The following is a 14,156-nucleotide window of genomic DNA, read 5'->3' on the forward strand; positions in this document are numbered from 1 at the left end:
AAGGCCCCATTTGAAGACCAAGAGGGTGGGTACAGATCTCACCTCAAAGGGCTCAATGTTTCAGAGAATGGGAGCGCAGCATAAAAGGCTCTTCTCCTGGACCCCACCAGCCAGAATTCTTTGATTGACAGGCTTTGCAATATGTCCTTCTGCCAGCCTAGGTGTGGTAGGCTGGCAGAAGGGCATCCCATTGGGGTGAAATGGTTTGTCAGGTACCTTGGACCCATGCCCTAAAGGGCTTTAAAAGTAATAAACCAACATCTTGAACTGAATCTGGAAGCAAACTGACAACTAGGGCAGCTTGTACAACAGAGGTATTACATGGACCACCATAAGGGTCCCAAGAACTGTCCAGGCAGCTGCATTCTGTGCCAGATGTACCTTCCAAATATTCTTCAAAGATAGCCTTATGTAGAAAGTGTTTCAGTGTGTGAGATGACCAGGGTCTGAGTATTTGCAGGGACTCACAATCCAGGAAAGGGTGCAATTAGTGTACAACATGAAGTTGCCAAAGGCCTAGGTCATGACTGATAGTAAACCAGGTTCCCAATCAGGAACAACTATGATTGGCACTGAGGGCTGTGCAGGAAATCCCTGCCACTTGCAAGGATGGAAAAATCATGTGTCATGATATCAGAGCGGCCTGATATCAAGACCCACTGCTACTCAGCTTTGATGGAACTGAGTTGAAGCCAATTCTTCCCCTGGAAAGGGAAAGAATCCCTTCTCTCAATAGCATAAAACAGAGGAAGTGATATTAACTAATGAAGCACAACTAATGATAACAGAGTAAATACATAATGAAGAGCAGAGAAGATATAAAAATGGTCACTAGTGATGTTCAATATATCTTTACTCACCAACATATTTTGACCAGAAACTGAGCTGAAACGAAATAAAATTCAAATTAAAACTGTAAAAATCATTTCTATAAGTAGCCATATTGTGTAGCATCAACTTTTTGCAGATTTTCCTCAATCTGATAATAACAAAATGAACAATATTCACAGTCATTTATACATCATATCCACTGTCATCTATCCAGCACAATGAAAATATAATAAATGTTTCCAATATTTGGTGAAGCAATGATTTTATTTATTTTGACATAAACTCAACTGCCAATGTAATGGGCATTACAAACTGGATGTGATTGTACACTCATGTAAATCATCCAATTTGGATCAAATTCTACCAATAATCAACCAAGGCCAAGAGAAGCCGAACAAATAAGTCAAATTGTCTATTTTGATGACAAATGTTAAGAGTGATAATTTGTTAGTATACAGTCCAAACCCACCAAAGACTAGTTCCACCAGCTGCTTGGGACACAGAATATCTTGGGTCAGATTACTAAATTAGGATGTTTCTTTCTGCTCCTTAGCTTATTCTGCTCTTTCATCTGATAATGAAGCTTCACTCTATTTCCCAATCTTTCAAAGTAACTTACAGTTTTTTCCATGGTTTCAAATATTTCACTAGCTTCTTCAAAATCACACTGTTCTTCCATACATTCTCTTTCCAAGGAACCTGCCTTTAATTCTTCCAAGAAAGAATTTGCCCGCTTTTGAATCTTCAAGACACGATTGGCTTCTTGGCTGCTGTAAAACACTTAGGAATGGAGAATTTATGGTATTTTTATCTTACTAGTTTCAGAAACATATTTGTGCTAACTAAGGTATGTAGGAAGCACATCACAGTAGTAATGGGGGATTTTAACTACCCTGACATCAACTGGGAGACAAACTCTGCACCAAGTGGAAGATCCAACAGGTTCCTAACAAACCTAGCAGACAACTTTGTTTCCCAAAAAGTAGAGAATGCAACAAGGGGATCAGCCATACTGGACTTAATTCTCACTAACAGAGATGAAATGATAGAAGGTGTTGAAGCTACAGGAACCTTGGGGGCAAGTGATCATGCAATATTGGAATTCGACATTAAGCAAATACAAGTAGTAGAACAAAGTCAAACTAGAGTCTTGGACTTTAAGAGAGCTAATTTCAATAAACTTAGAGAGAGCTTGAGAAGGATTCCATGGATGAGAATCCTCGGGGAAAACAACTCAAGAAGCTTGGGAAATTTTGAAAAGTGAGATTATAAAAGCGCAATCTAGCACAATACCAAGGAAGAAGAAAAATAATAGATCTCAAAAGAAACCAGCGTGGATGCATAAAGAACTATCTGACAAATTGAAAGACAAAAAGGACAAATATAAAAAGTGGAAAGAGGGGCAAATAACTAAGGCAGAATATCAGCAAATAGCCCGAGCCTGTAAGATGAAGTGAGAAAAGCTAAGGCTCACAATGAACAAAGGCTAGCGACAAAAGTAAAAAATAACAAAAAAAGCTCCTTCCAACATGTTAAAAACAAGAAAAAAGTCAAGGAAACAATTGGCCCATTGCTGGGAGAAAGTGGCAAGAAGATGACAAGCAACAAGGAGAAAGCAGATCTACTTAACTCATATTTTGCATCGGTCTTTACACAAAAGGAAAAAACAATCCAACCTATCAAAAACAGCACCACAAAAAACAGATTAGAAATACAAGTTAAAATAGGGAAGAAAATGGTAAGTGAACACTTGTCTACCCTAGACGAGTTCAAATCACCAGGACCGGATGGATTTCACCCTAAGATTCTGAAGGAACTGGCAGACGAGATCTCAGAACCACTGAACTATATCTTTCAAAGATCCTGGAGCACAGGGGAACTGCCAGAGGACTGAAAAAGAGCTGATGTAGTTCTCATCTTCAAAAAAGGGGAAAAAAAACAGATCCAGGAAACTACAGACCTATCAGCCTGACCTCAACACCGGGGAAGATTCTGGAAAAGATAATCAAGCAACAAATCACCGAACACCTAGAAGCAAACAAAGTAATAACCAAAAGCCAACATGGGTTTGTCAAAAATAGATCATGCCAGACTAATCTTATTGCATTCTTTGACAAAGTGACAAAATTAGTAGACCAGATGAATGCTGTCGATATAATTTACTTGGACTTGAGTAAAGCATTTGATAAAGTAGACCATAACCTACTACTAGATAAAGTAGAAAAATGTGGGTTAGACAGCACCACCAGATGGATTCGTAACTGGCTGACCAACAGCACTCAACGTGTAGTCCTCAACGGAACTACATCCACATGGAGGGAAGTATGCAGTGGAGTACCCCAAGGCTCTGTTTTAGGCCCAGTACTCTTCAACATCTTCATCAATGACTTGGACAAGAGGATAGATGGGGAACTCATCAAATTTGCAGATGACACCAAGCTGGCAGGAATAGCCATCCTCCAGAAGATAGGCTCAAGTTACAGAAGGATCTTGACAGACTTGAACATTGGGCGCTATCTAACAAAATGAAATTCAACAGTGAAAAAAGTCAGGTTCTACATTTAGGCCAAAAAAACAAAATGCACAGGTACCGTATATGTGGTACCTTGCTCAATAGTAGTACCTGTGAGAGGGATCTTGGAGTCCTAGTGGACAACCATTTAGATATGAGCCAGCAGTGTGCAGCAGCTGCTAAAAAAGCCAACACAGTTCTGGGCTGCATAAACAGAGGGATAGAATCAAGATCACGTGAAGTGTTAGTGCCACTTTATAATGCCTTGGTAAGGCCACATTTGGAATACTGCATTCAGTTTTGGTCACCGCAATGTAAAAAAGATGCTGAGACTCTAGAAAGAGTGCAGAGAAGAGCAACAAAGATGATTAGGGGACTGGAGGCTAAAACATATGAAGAAGGGTTGCAGGAACTGAGTATGTCTAGTTTAATAAAAAGGACTAGGGGAGACATGATAGCAGTGTTCCAATATCTCAGGGGTTGCCACAAAGAAGAGGGAGTCGGGCTGTTCTCCAAAGCACGGTAGAACAAGAAGCAATGGGTGGAAACTGATCAAGGAAAGAAGCAACTTAGAACTAAGGAGAAATTTCCTGACAGTTAGAACAATTAATAAGTGGAACGACTTGCCTGCAGAAGTTGTGAATGCTCCAACACTGGAAATTATTAAGAAAATGTTGGATAACCTTCTGTCTAAGATGGTGTAGGGTTTCCTGCCTGGGCAGGGGGTTGGACTAGAAGGCCTCCAAGGTCCCTTCCAACTCTGTTGTTAATATTATTATGTTACCAGATATGAGAAATAATTTTTAAAATGATAAAAAACATATGCTTTGGAGTAAAATAATGAAGCCAATGGCGATTATAATTATTGCTTCTAGTGCTATTCTGTAAAATCCAAACTATGTTAATGAAATGTAAACGCTTATGCTGCAATACGTATTTTTTTCAAAATGAGGTAGATTGTATAATTCTGCATGGATTTGTTTTCACATCAAGATGATGGTAAAATATGCCCCGTATCTCCAGTATGTAACTAGGAATTATTGGGAAAAGGATTGTATTATACAGAATTTAAGTGACATTGGGCTCTTTTAATTATGCTTAGAGACTGTACAGTGGCTGGCAGAATATAATGTTTAACCTGATGTTCAAAGGAATGACATACCTGAGGCTTCATATCCATTAAGCAATATGAAGGCAGCTGAAAACACCAGAAGAGAAATGATTCTACCCATTGCACAACCGAATCCACAGCTATGAGAACAACCACCAAAAAAATAAATAAATGATTCGTTTTAGAGAAATGCATACTTTTATATATTTTCAAGATTATATATTTAAGGAAGCACAGGCTGATACTTGATAGGGCCTCCAAACTCTCCTGCATAGTTTAATATTGCTCTTAAGTTTTACACCCTTGGAAATAATGTCTTCCAATCTACCACTTCTGTCTCTTTATCTAATTAACTAGTTGGCAACTTTCTGTTTATTTGATTGTAATTTAGTTTAAGGTGTTTTAAAAATTCCTTTTCAAATCTAGCCACTGCATGTTTAAGTGAACCCAAACCCAATCCAAAACCAAAACAAAGCATACACAAGATAACAGAACTAAATGTATTGTCATTTCTCTTTTAAACTTTCCCTGATGATATTCTACATTTCTTATCCCTCTTTGCATTTGATTTAGGTAAAAATATTGTTTAGGATTTTAACTGAAATATATGAACAACAGAAAAGACTTACTGACCTCCCTGGCTGAATCACAGTAGTCTATTCTTCCACCATTGAATGCAAAGGACACTAGTTAATCCATAACCTCAAATATTTACTCAGGAGATACACTGACAGCCTTTCTTTCAGTTAAACAAAAATGGCTCCTATGGGATTCTACACACAGAAAAGAAAACCAGGAATGGTTTGCTTTTTAACATGTGCTTTTTTCTGATTTTCTTCTCTATTTATCGTCTAGGTAAGCGATGGCTAATTAAAATGTTTTTTTTCCTATATATTAAATTCTACTTCAGCTTTTCTATAAATTCAGCCCTACTTCAGGTTTATTGCTTTAACAAAAATGTTTAGCCTTATTACTGGATATTTGAGAAATGAATCAAAGTCCTTCATGAAATTTTCCACGTGATACTATGAGATCTGTCTTTCATTTGTGTCTCCCTTGTGTCATTGCTTTTTTAAACCCTGCCCCCTTTCAACAGATATGCTAAGAAAAGAAACAGGACAGTGTACAGGGTCTTTTGACTAACATCTTCTAATTTTATACTTGGGATGGGAGGGACCCTTTAAAAGTCTTAAGATTGCCTACCAACAATTTCAAGTTAAGGTGACCACAAGAGAGCACCAGAGAGCTATAGTTGTTTGCTTCTTACACAGATTACCTGACTTTATAGTGACATTCTGCCAGGAAGCAATTCAATAATCTTCATCCAACATGTTTTTTTTCAAAACTACAACTCCTAGAATTGCACCACCTTTCTCTTCAAGAGGTTAATTGGATGATGTTATCTCTTGCCTCGGCTTTTTACTTTAATTAGCATTGTTACTTTTCTTATTTTTGTGACTTTTAGGCTTCTTGATTCAGGCTAATTTCTTGTCTTTTATAGCTTAGTCCAGCCTCCCTGCTGTGCTAGAATAAAACATCTGTTCCATGTCTTCAAGGTGCTACTTAATGTGATTAAAGATACATTTATCATCCATGTCATGTCGAAGTCATAGATTCTGTCATGTCAAAGTCATTTAATCCTATGGGCATCTCATTGACCAATTTTGGAAGGTTGCAAAAGCTTCCAACAGACCAAACCAGAGCATATTAAATTCAAACCCATGCTACGTAAAGAAGGTTGACTCCTTTCTATCAACTCCTTTCCATTATCAACAATGGCTGCAAGTACTCTTTGGTCACATCTAGTATGAAAATATACTAAGCTAAAATATACTAAGGGGCCTCTGGTGGCTCAGACTGCTAAGACAGTCTGTTATTAACAGCAGCTGCTTGCAATTACTGTAAGTTCAAGTCCCACCAGGCCCAAGGTTGACTCAGCCTTCCATCCTTTATAAGGTAGGTAAAATGAGGACCCAGATAGTTGGGGGCAATAAGTTGACTTTGTATGTAATATACAAATGGATGAAGACTATTGCTAACATAGTGTAAGCCGCCCTGAGTCTTCGGAGAAGGGCAGGATATAAATGCAAATTTAAAAAAAAGCTACCCTATTTATTCCAGCAAGTTATCAATGCAAGACAGTGAAGCTAGTCAAGATCTTTCTTACCCTATCCACCCTCCAAGGCTTGAGTAGCTTATGAAATGGCCACATCATGCCTGCAGCTCTACATGTTTTTTTGTGGCTTTATGTTGCCATGGGATTATTGAGTAATAAGTAGTACCCAAAAAAGAAAAAAAAAAAGATGTAGAAGACTGCTTAAAATTAACAAATGCTAAGTCTGCAGGTATATAGTCATCAAAGAAATGATAAATTGGTTTATCTGAAGTACAATTTTTTTAATATGGAGGCTGCTTGGAGACAAATTCCTTGTGTGTCCAATCACACTTGGCCAATAAAATTCTATTCTATTCTTTATGGGGCTGGCTAGCAAATCCTGGAAATTTAAGTCTACATGTTAAAGTTGCTGAGGTTGAGAAACACTGATCCAGAAATCAAGAGTTTGTGAAAGGCTACTTAACTGTTTTCTCATTCCCCGTAACAGTTCATTGCTTTCAAGTACTTTGCCATATCTGTCTGACCCATATTTCTCCATTATGGGTGGGAGCCTCTGGTGGCTCAGACTGGTAAGACAGTCTGTTATTAACAGCAGCTGCTTGCAATTACTGCAGGTTCAAGTCCCACCAGGCCCAAGGTTGACTCAGCCTTCCATCCTTTATAAGGTAGGTAAAATGAGGACCCAGATTGTTGGGGGCAATAAGTTGACTTTGTACATAATATACAAATGGATGAAGACTATTTGCTTGACATAGCCGCCCTGAGTCTTCCGAGAAGGGCGGGATATAAATGCAAATTAAAAAAAAAATTTTTGTATCAAAATTCAAATTTATTGTTACAGGCTTTCTTAAGTATCGCTCCCTGGAATTAACCTGCAATGAAAAATTCAGAAAGCTCTAGCCTTATCTTGAATGACAGCACACCCAGCCAATCAGATTTGGTGCTTTGTGATTTTATCTATTGTGATAATGATATTGTGATATTATCTATTACCATCTATTATCCATTACCATCTATTACTATTACCATGATGCAATTCTTTTAAATAAAAATTCTACTCTGGGTTCAGGTAAAGGTAGAAACAATGCATCTGTAGTTCTGGAAAGCAAATGGCAGCCAGGATGGGAAAATTATGAGACTTGGGAAAGAATTATAGTTACAAATTAAAGCTGCAGGTGTTTTTGTCATCTGTAATGATACAGTGGCAATGGATGTACCGTTGGAAGACCTCAAGGGCCAGGTTAGATACAAACCATCATGTAGAAAATCCATTAATGGCTTGACTACTTATTATATGCCACCAAGTCAAAACCTTTAGTAACAAAATATTTCTGAGAATACAACTTATTGTAAATGCTGAGGCAAAAAGGCATTTGATAGTGGTGATTCTGCTTTAATAGCTCGTTTGGCTAGATTTTGTCCTACACATTCTTAAAATTATTTGAATTATTATTTTACGACAAGAGACCAAGGAGAGTATGTTAGCCTACCTTTATTTAGCATAAGCTAGAAGTAAATGAAGGTGCAGACAACAGATTTTGCATAAAACTACTTTAGCTATGGGTTAGGACAGGAATCCATTACATGTAAACAATGCTATAAATTCCCTGAATACATATATAACCTACTATAGGAATTCCTATCTGCCAGTATGATATAGCCTTCCAATGAAATTGAAACATTGAGTAAAGCCTGCAACTTCAGAAATTTTTCACTGCTTATGAGATGAACATAACCATTCCCCCCCTCCCTTGTTTTAAACAAGAAATAAGGAGAATATTCTGGAATCAGGTAAACAACTCCTAATAATCGGAATAAGCTCAGTATTTTGGCCTATTTCCTCTTTCCAGCTATATTTTGAAACCAAGGATGTAATTGTGCTAGGTAAAATGATGCAGTGATGGGTATCTTGTAACATTCAGACAACCAAGTTTATGTGACTACTTTCTCATCATGAGCTAGGAAATGGCATCACTGTTTGCAAGAATAGCTTCTTTACCAACTTATTTCCCACGATAGACCATATGGCTTGGTTTTGGTTGAAATTGAATGAATCAAACATAAAAGCCAGTTTGTTAAGTTATGGCTTAGCATGCTAATAGCACCCATAAACTTTGCATTATTTTTAGATTTTATACCATACTACCAAAATGAATAAATTGCATTTGTATGATTCAGTCCATAACAGAACTAAAACAACAATTATAAAAAATCCTCAGTACCCTAAGTAGATGAATGTGAATCTCCATGCAGTTAAGTATTTGTAGAAATACACCTCACAAGTCTTGATGTTATCAATGATGTATTTGTTTTTAACCACAAGAGAAGAGAAAAACGTATTTTATTTATCAGACACTTGGAGTTTGAGACTTAGAAAAATAACCTGTGATATTCTCATATACTGTATAATGAGGATTAAAGTTAGAAATGCAGGTTCTTTCCCCCCCCCCTCTCAGGTTTTAGAGTGGAGATCATTCAGTAAGGCACCTTTGTGTCTAAACAAATTATGGTTGCTAGGATGGCTGGAGGCTGTAATCCAAAATCCAAGATGTGATATTAAAGTGCCCAGTTCAGGATTTTTTGGAAAAAAAAAATTCGTTCTTCTAATTTGTCTAAAAGAGAAGAGTAAAAGACAATATTCTCCATCGGGGAAAAAACACTGAGAATTGCTAGGAAAATACATGAAAAGCTGCAGCTGCAATTGTCAGACGTAGAAAATCATGTCAGTCATCAGAATTAAAAACCCCATTTTAACAGTGAAATTCACCATAATCTGGCTATGAACAACAATGAGCAAGAAGATTGGTTATATGGATTTTTTCTCCTAATAAACCACCCATTGAATGTGGTTACAGTTATGGATCTTTATTGTTCTTCTTAAAACCAAGCTTACACTTTTCTGTTTGTTTTACTTTGTTTGTTGTTGTATTTTTAAAATACTTTGTGTTTTTCATCTCAATAATAAAGCAAATTATAAAATTACATTTACTAACTTTAAGCTAATCTACTTTGTGTGGTATTTTAAGGATAAATATTCCTTGAATTTCTTAGATGAAAAATTGATACACATCTAATGAAGTGCTTCCAAGTTTTTTGTTTACAGAGAATCATAATGCATATCATAAATTACAAAGTATTAAGGACTACAACTATGGTTTCAGGGATTCTCTCTCTCTCTCTCTCTCTCTCTCTCCAGGTTTCACCTCTGTCCATAAATTGGTGGGCATTACAGATGCCATTCAGTATAGTTATACTACCAAGATCCTTCTATAATTTTAAGGTCAGTTTTACTTAATACATTTGCATTTCTCTCACTACTGACAAGGCATATTAAATACTGTTTCTCTAATTACTATAGCAACAAATCAATTATTTACAGCAAGATCAGAAAGAGATTGTCTTTATATACAAGAACATTATATTTACAACAATCAACTGCAAAATATGTACAAACAAGAGATGCTTTCCCGGTAATAACAGTATAAATTAAATAATAAATAGCATGTTATATTCTTAAGGCACAATACCTTCTTTCCCAGACTGTACAGGACTTAAATGTTTCCCTATGCTTTTGTCTGATCACTGCAATAGTTATATTTCCCCTGTAGAACAGTTATCACTGTTAACAATACACACATCAAATGACTTATAAAAACTTTTTTTTTACATCACAAATATCTGTTAAGATACGAATTTTGTGTAAACAGTCTTTAATTTACCATTCATACTATATTTACTTTTAAATAATACTCAAATAATTTCAAAATAATACAGATGTTAGAGGTTTTCAAGGGACAACCAGCTATGTGTGCCTTTTTAGTTCCTATTGGAGAAGTAAAATCTGTGGGATTTTACTTCATGAGAAGCCATTGCCAAAAATGTGAATAATTTCGCTCAATTTAAACATAATAAACAATTTGGCGGGAATCCTATGCATATACCGAGAATTTATTTCTTAAATAACCAAGCATGGAAGTGTACTGCACTTCCATGTAGTTGACAAATAACTGCAATGAATTCAAAAGCGGTCTTTCAGGAGCAAAGAATATAACCAGATTAAAGCAAACATAGATTTTATCCAGTTAACTGTCCCTGCCCATGGAATCCCTTTGATAAATATAAATAGGGATAGGGACAATTCTTTCATCTGCAGTCTGTGTTATGTCCTTAAAACCTCACTGTTAAACAATATGGTTTCCTAGAACAACTTTTGATGAGTACAGGAGATGGTTGCAAACTATATTCTGCAGAAAGGGCCATTTATTTAGATCTTTACTTAAAAACTAAAAAAAACCTGGGTCACCCAGAAAAAAAGTCTTATTCTTGCAGAGCAGAAACCTGCATATAACATAACATAATAACAGAGTTGGAAGGGACCTTGGAGGTCTTCTAGTCCAACCCCCTGCCAAGGCAGGAAACCCTACACCATTTCAGACAAATGGCTGTCCAACATTTTCTTAAAAATTTCCAGTGTTGGAGCATTCACAACTTCCGCAGGCAATTGTTCCACATTGATTGTTCTAACTGTCAGGAAATTTTTCCTTAGTTCTAAATTGCTTAGAATATCATTACCAAGATTGCAATTTTTATATCAAAAGCCATTTCAAAGAGAACAGACTATATAGAACAGATTGGGTGTTGCAGAGGTAATTATTTGTTATACTTGTCCTACTCTTTTTTCTGTACTGGTTTTATAGTTTTTTGATATGGTTAGATGACTAATCAATAAAATTTGTTGATTGTGGTAAGTCCAGGAGATTTTATTTACAACTGAAATGTTAATGTTTTTTCAAATTTCACAGTATGTTATTAAAATATAATCTGTTACTTCTAACATTGGCACTTTCTAGAGTAAATACTTTTTCTTATATTCCACCAAGTTCTCTGAAATTTCATGGACCAATTCAAATGTTATGGCTCACGTTTTAATGAAATGCCAGGAAATGTTAGCTTGAGTAATCCAACAGTGTATTTTTGTCCTCAAAACAGAACACCTTATACTTTTTTATAAAATAAAAAATACAATAAAATAGAAACTTTAAATTACCAAATTGAACGCTCTGGTGTATCATGGTACCTTCCTTCCTTCCTTAGGAAAAAACGCAGCTTCAAATAAACAATACTAGATACTCCAAATACCATGTAAGGCAGATAAACAACACATAGTTTCAGTCTGATGCAGCTATACTGTTCATGAAATTTAGGATTCAGGACTTCCATTATGTAGAAAGGGATTTAATTATATTAAGTCAAGAAAAAAGAGGCTAAGATAGAAAATAATCCTTACTTATTAATATCTTGGGATGTGATGGTGTTAATACAAATTTAAAAGCTAATTTATTATGAGAACTCAAATTATGACAGAACTCTGCAAATGCAGATATTGAAAGAGTGATGACTCTCAAGTTCAGCATAGATTAAAAAGGGAAAAAATGCCAGGTTATGTCAAAAGAGAAAGGTAGGCTGTTCAGGATAAGAACAATTTAGTCAAGCAGCCCTGATTTCACACGATTTTTAAAAGAAACATATAGCAAGAACTTTAATTCTTCTATGGTTAAAGTTTAGAAATTCATCCCTTTTTACTGCATTTTTTACTAAAATTATCTATTGATTTTACTCCCTGAGATGTTCAATGGGAAATGGAAGAAATTGCCATATGTTTATCAACAATAAAGTGCTGTTTTCTACTTGACTGTGACATGTTTTCATTAGAATCATAGCAAGAATTAAAAAAAAAAACTGGACAATTAACTTTCTGATGTATATGCATTGAACAACAGTACAGTTAAGGATCAGCATATTCTGCTATCTTGGAGCATTTCTGGTCCTTCCCACATTTTTCAAGGAACTGATGTTTTAAACAACAATATTAGCATCCATGAATATTAGACAGCAGAACCAGAAAAGAGCAAGGCAGACTTAGACAAGTAGTTAATATGCATTTCTGGCACAAAAAAAACCCAAAAACCTGTCAGGAAAATGCATGATAAAAGAGTCTCTTCTTAATTTAAGTCCTATGGCAGTTATTAAAAAGGCTATGTATTAACTGTATAATTGGTGAATTAATTTTTTAAACGTTTCCTAAATAGTAGATTTACAAATGCCCTTTTTTCATTCTCAACATCTAATTTTAGAGTTGTGCATGCTTGAAAAACAGGTGTTTTCATTACTCTTAATGCCTGTCACAATTCTTAAATTATAAAGTCTTTAGCATTGACTTTGGTGACTTAACTCTCCCTCAAAAGTTGTGGATCCACAGGATGGTTTACCAATCTTGACTGACAGAAATCAATGAGGATGCTTAGCATCAAAAGTATCCGAGTTTGAATAAAGGACACTGAGACTGAGGAAGCCAAGTAACACCTAGTCTAGCAAAGTGTGACTTGTAGAGTAGATTCTACTCTATGCCACATCAGAACAGTAGCACCATAAAAAGCTGGATGTGAGTTCTGAACACTGATACTATTTGGCTGTTCCACAAGGACAACCTCCTGAGCATATGTGCCCTGTCAGCTTTCAATTGTGCAGAGATCAGGAGGAATGGTAGAAGCAGGCTCCAAAAACAGTGTTTAAGCCTCGGTTACAGGAATATTCTTGCTCAGCTCCTTGATCCCATGTAATATTCTCTTCATGTGGCCCACTTTGGTCACTCCTAAATCCTGAAAAAAAAAATGACAAGGACAAACTTAGGTCATGAAATCTAGTCAACTGTAGAATTAGTTGAATCCTCCCAAAAATGAGAAAAATGCAAAAGCATCTCAGAAATCAATGCTTGAGAAAACAAGATATATAGTTTAAGTAGACATTATTCAAAGGCACAAATTTATCAACCAGGTAAAAACTGCACAGGAACAAAACTAGGAATACAAAAGGCTTAATTCAAACAGCAATCAAAAATTACACAATTACACACAAAAATTATTTCATAAAATGAGTCAAGAAAACATGTAATTTCAAAGCAAATAAAAGCCACATTTTTTATAATTACCCATCTCCTCCCCAAATACTTCTATGTTCATAGGAATCTTTATCTTTCCAATGCTAAATAAATCTTAGCATATTATGTTTACTTAGTGTCAAACTCTACACAAATAGTCAAAGTCAAAGCAGAACTACACAGACTCAGTAAAGTATTTTAATGCTAATCCAAGGATACATAATCTCATAAATTGCAAAATAAATTTCCAATCATCATTTATAATGAGTTCATTAAGGCAGAGTTTCTTTGAATGATTTGAACTGCTTCTTCCTAGATTTCTTGCCATCTGAGTTGAATAGCTATTCCTAAAATTACCTGCCAATGGATTTATTTTCTATCTCTTGTCTATTCCCCTTCTGTTATTTTCCCTTTCTCCCGACCATTCTATACTTGGATCTAGTTTTGATTTCCTGCTAGAATTGTAGCTTTGCTGCCACTGCTTGATGGTAATAAGAAGCATAAATTTACGAGAGAATTTTATGATAGTATTCATTGTCCACAAATTGTGAATTCATCCAGAACTGATGGGACAGTCATATTGACAGTTGTACTTGCCTGAATCCTATTATTAGTGAAGTTGAACTCTGCATAGAACCAAAATTAATTT

At 35.7% G+C, this 14,156-nt stretch overlaps 2 protein-coding genes across 5 annotated transcripts in view; both read right to left on the reverse strand.

Annotated features, from left to right (window-relative positions):
• Nucleotides 1–11,792, reverse strand: part of PROC (protein C, inactivator of coagulation factors Va and VIIIa) — a 37,231-nt gene extending 25,439 nt beyond the window's left edge. Inside the window, exons 1-4 of the mRNA XM_058189127.1 lie at nucleotides 11,618–11,792; nucleotides 4,506–4,594; nucleotides 1,451–1,611; nucleotides 861–885 (exon numbers count right to left, since the gene is read on the reverse strand). Of these exons, the coding sequence (XP_058045110.1) occupies nucleotides 861–885; nucleotides 1,451–1,611; nucleotides 4,506–4,594; nucleotides 11,618–11,790 (448 nt within the window). The 5' untranslated portion in view covers nucleotides 11,791–11,792. The remainder of the gene's footprint in view (nucleotides 1–860; nucleotides 886–1,450; nucleotides 1,612–4,505; nucleotides 4,595–11,617) is intronic.
• A 1,299-nt stretch (nucleotides 11,793–13,091) lies between these two features.
• Nucleotides 13,092–14,156, reverse strand: part of DGKD (diacylglycerol kinase delta) — an 83,620-nt gene continuing 82,555 nt past the window's right edge. For all 4 annotated transcript variants that reach the window (XM_058189198.1, XM_058189199.1, XM_058189200.1 and 1 more), the window contains one exon: nucleotides 13,092–13,229. In XM_058189198.1, the coding sequence (XP_058045181.1) occupies nucleotides 13,140–13,229 (90 nt within the window). In that variant the 3' untranslated portion in view covers nucleotides 13,092–13,139. The remainder of the gene's footprint in view (nucleotides 13,230–14,156) is intronic.

Source organism: Ahaetulla prasina, chromosome 6 (assembly GCF_028640845.1).
Source record: "Ahaetulla prasina isolate Xishuangbanna chromosome 6, ASM2864084v1, whole genome shotgun sequence".
Lineage (NCBI taxonomy): Eukaryota > Metazoa > Chordata > Lepidosauria > Squamata > Colubridae > Ahaetulla > Ahaetulla prasina.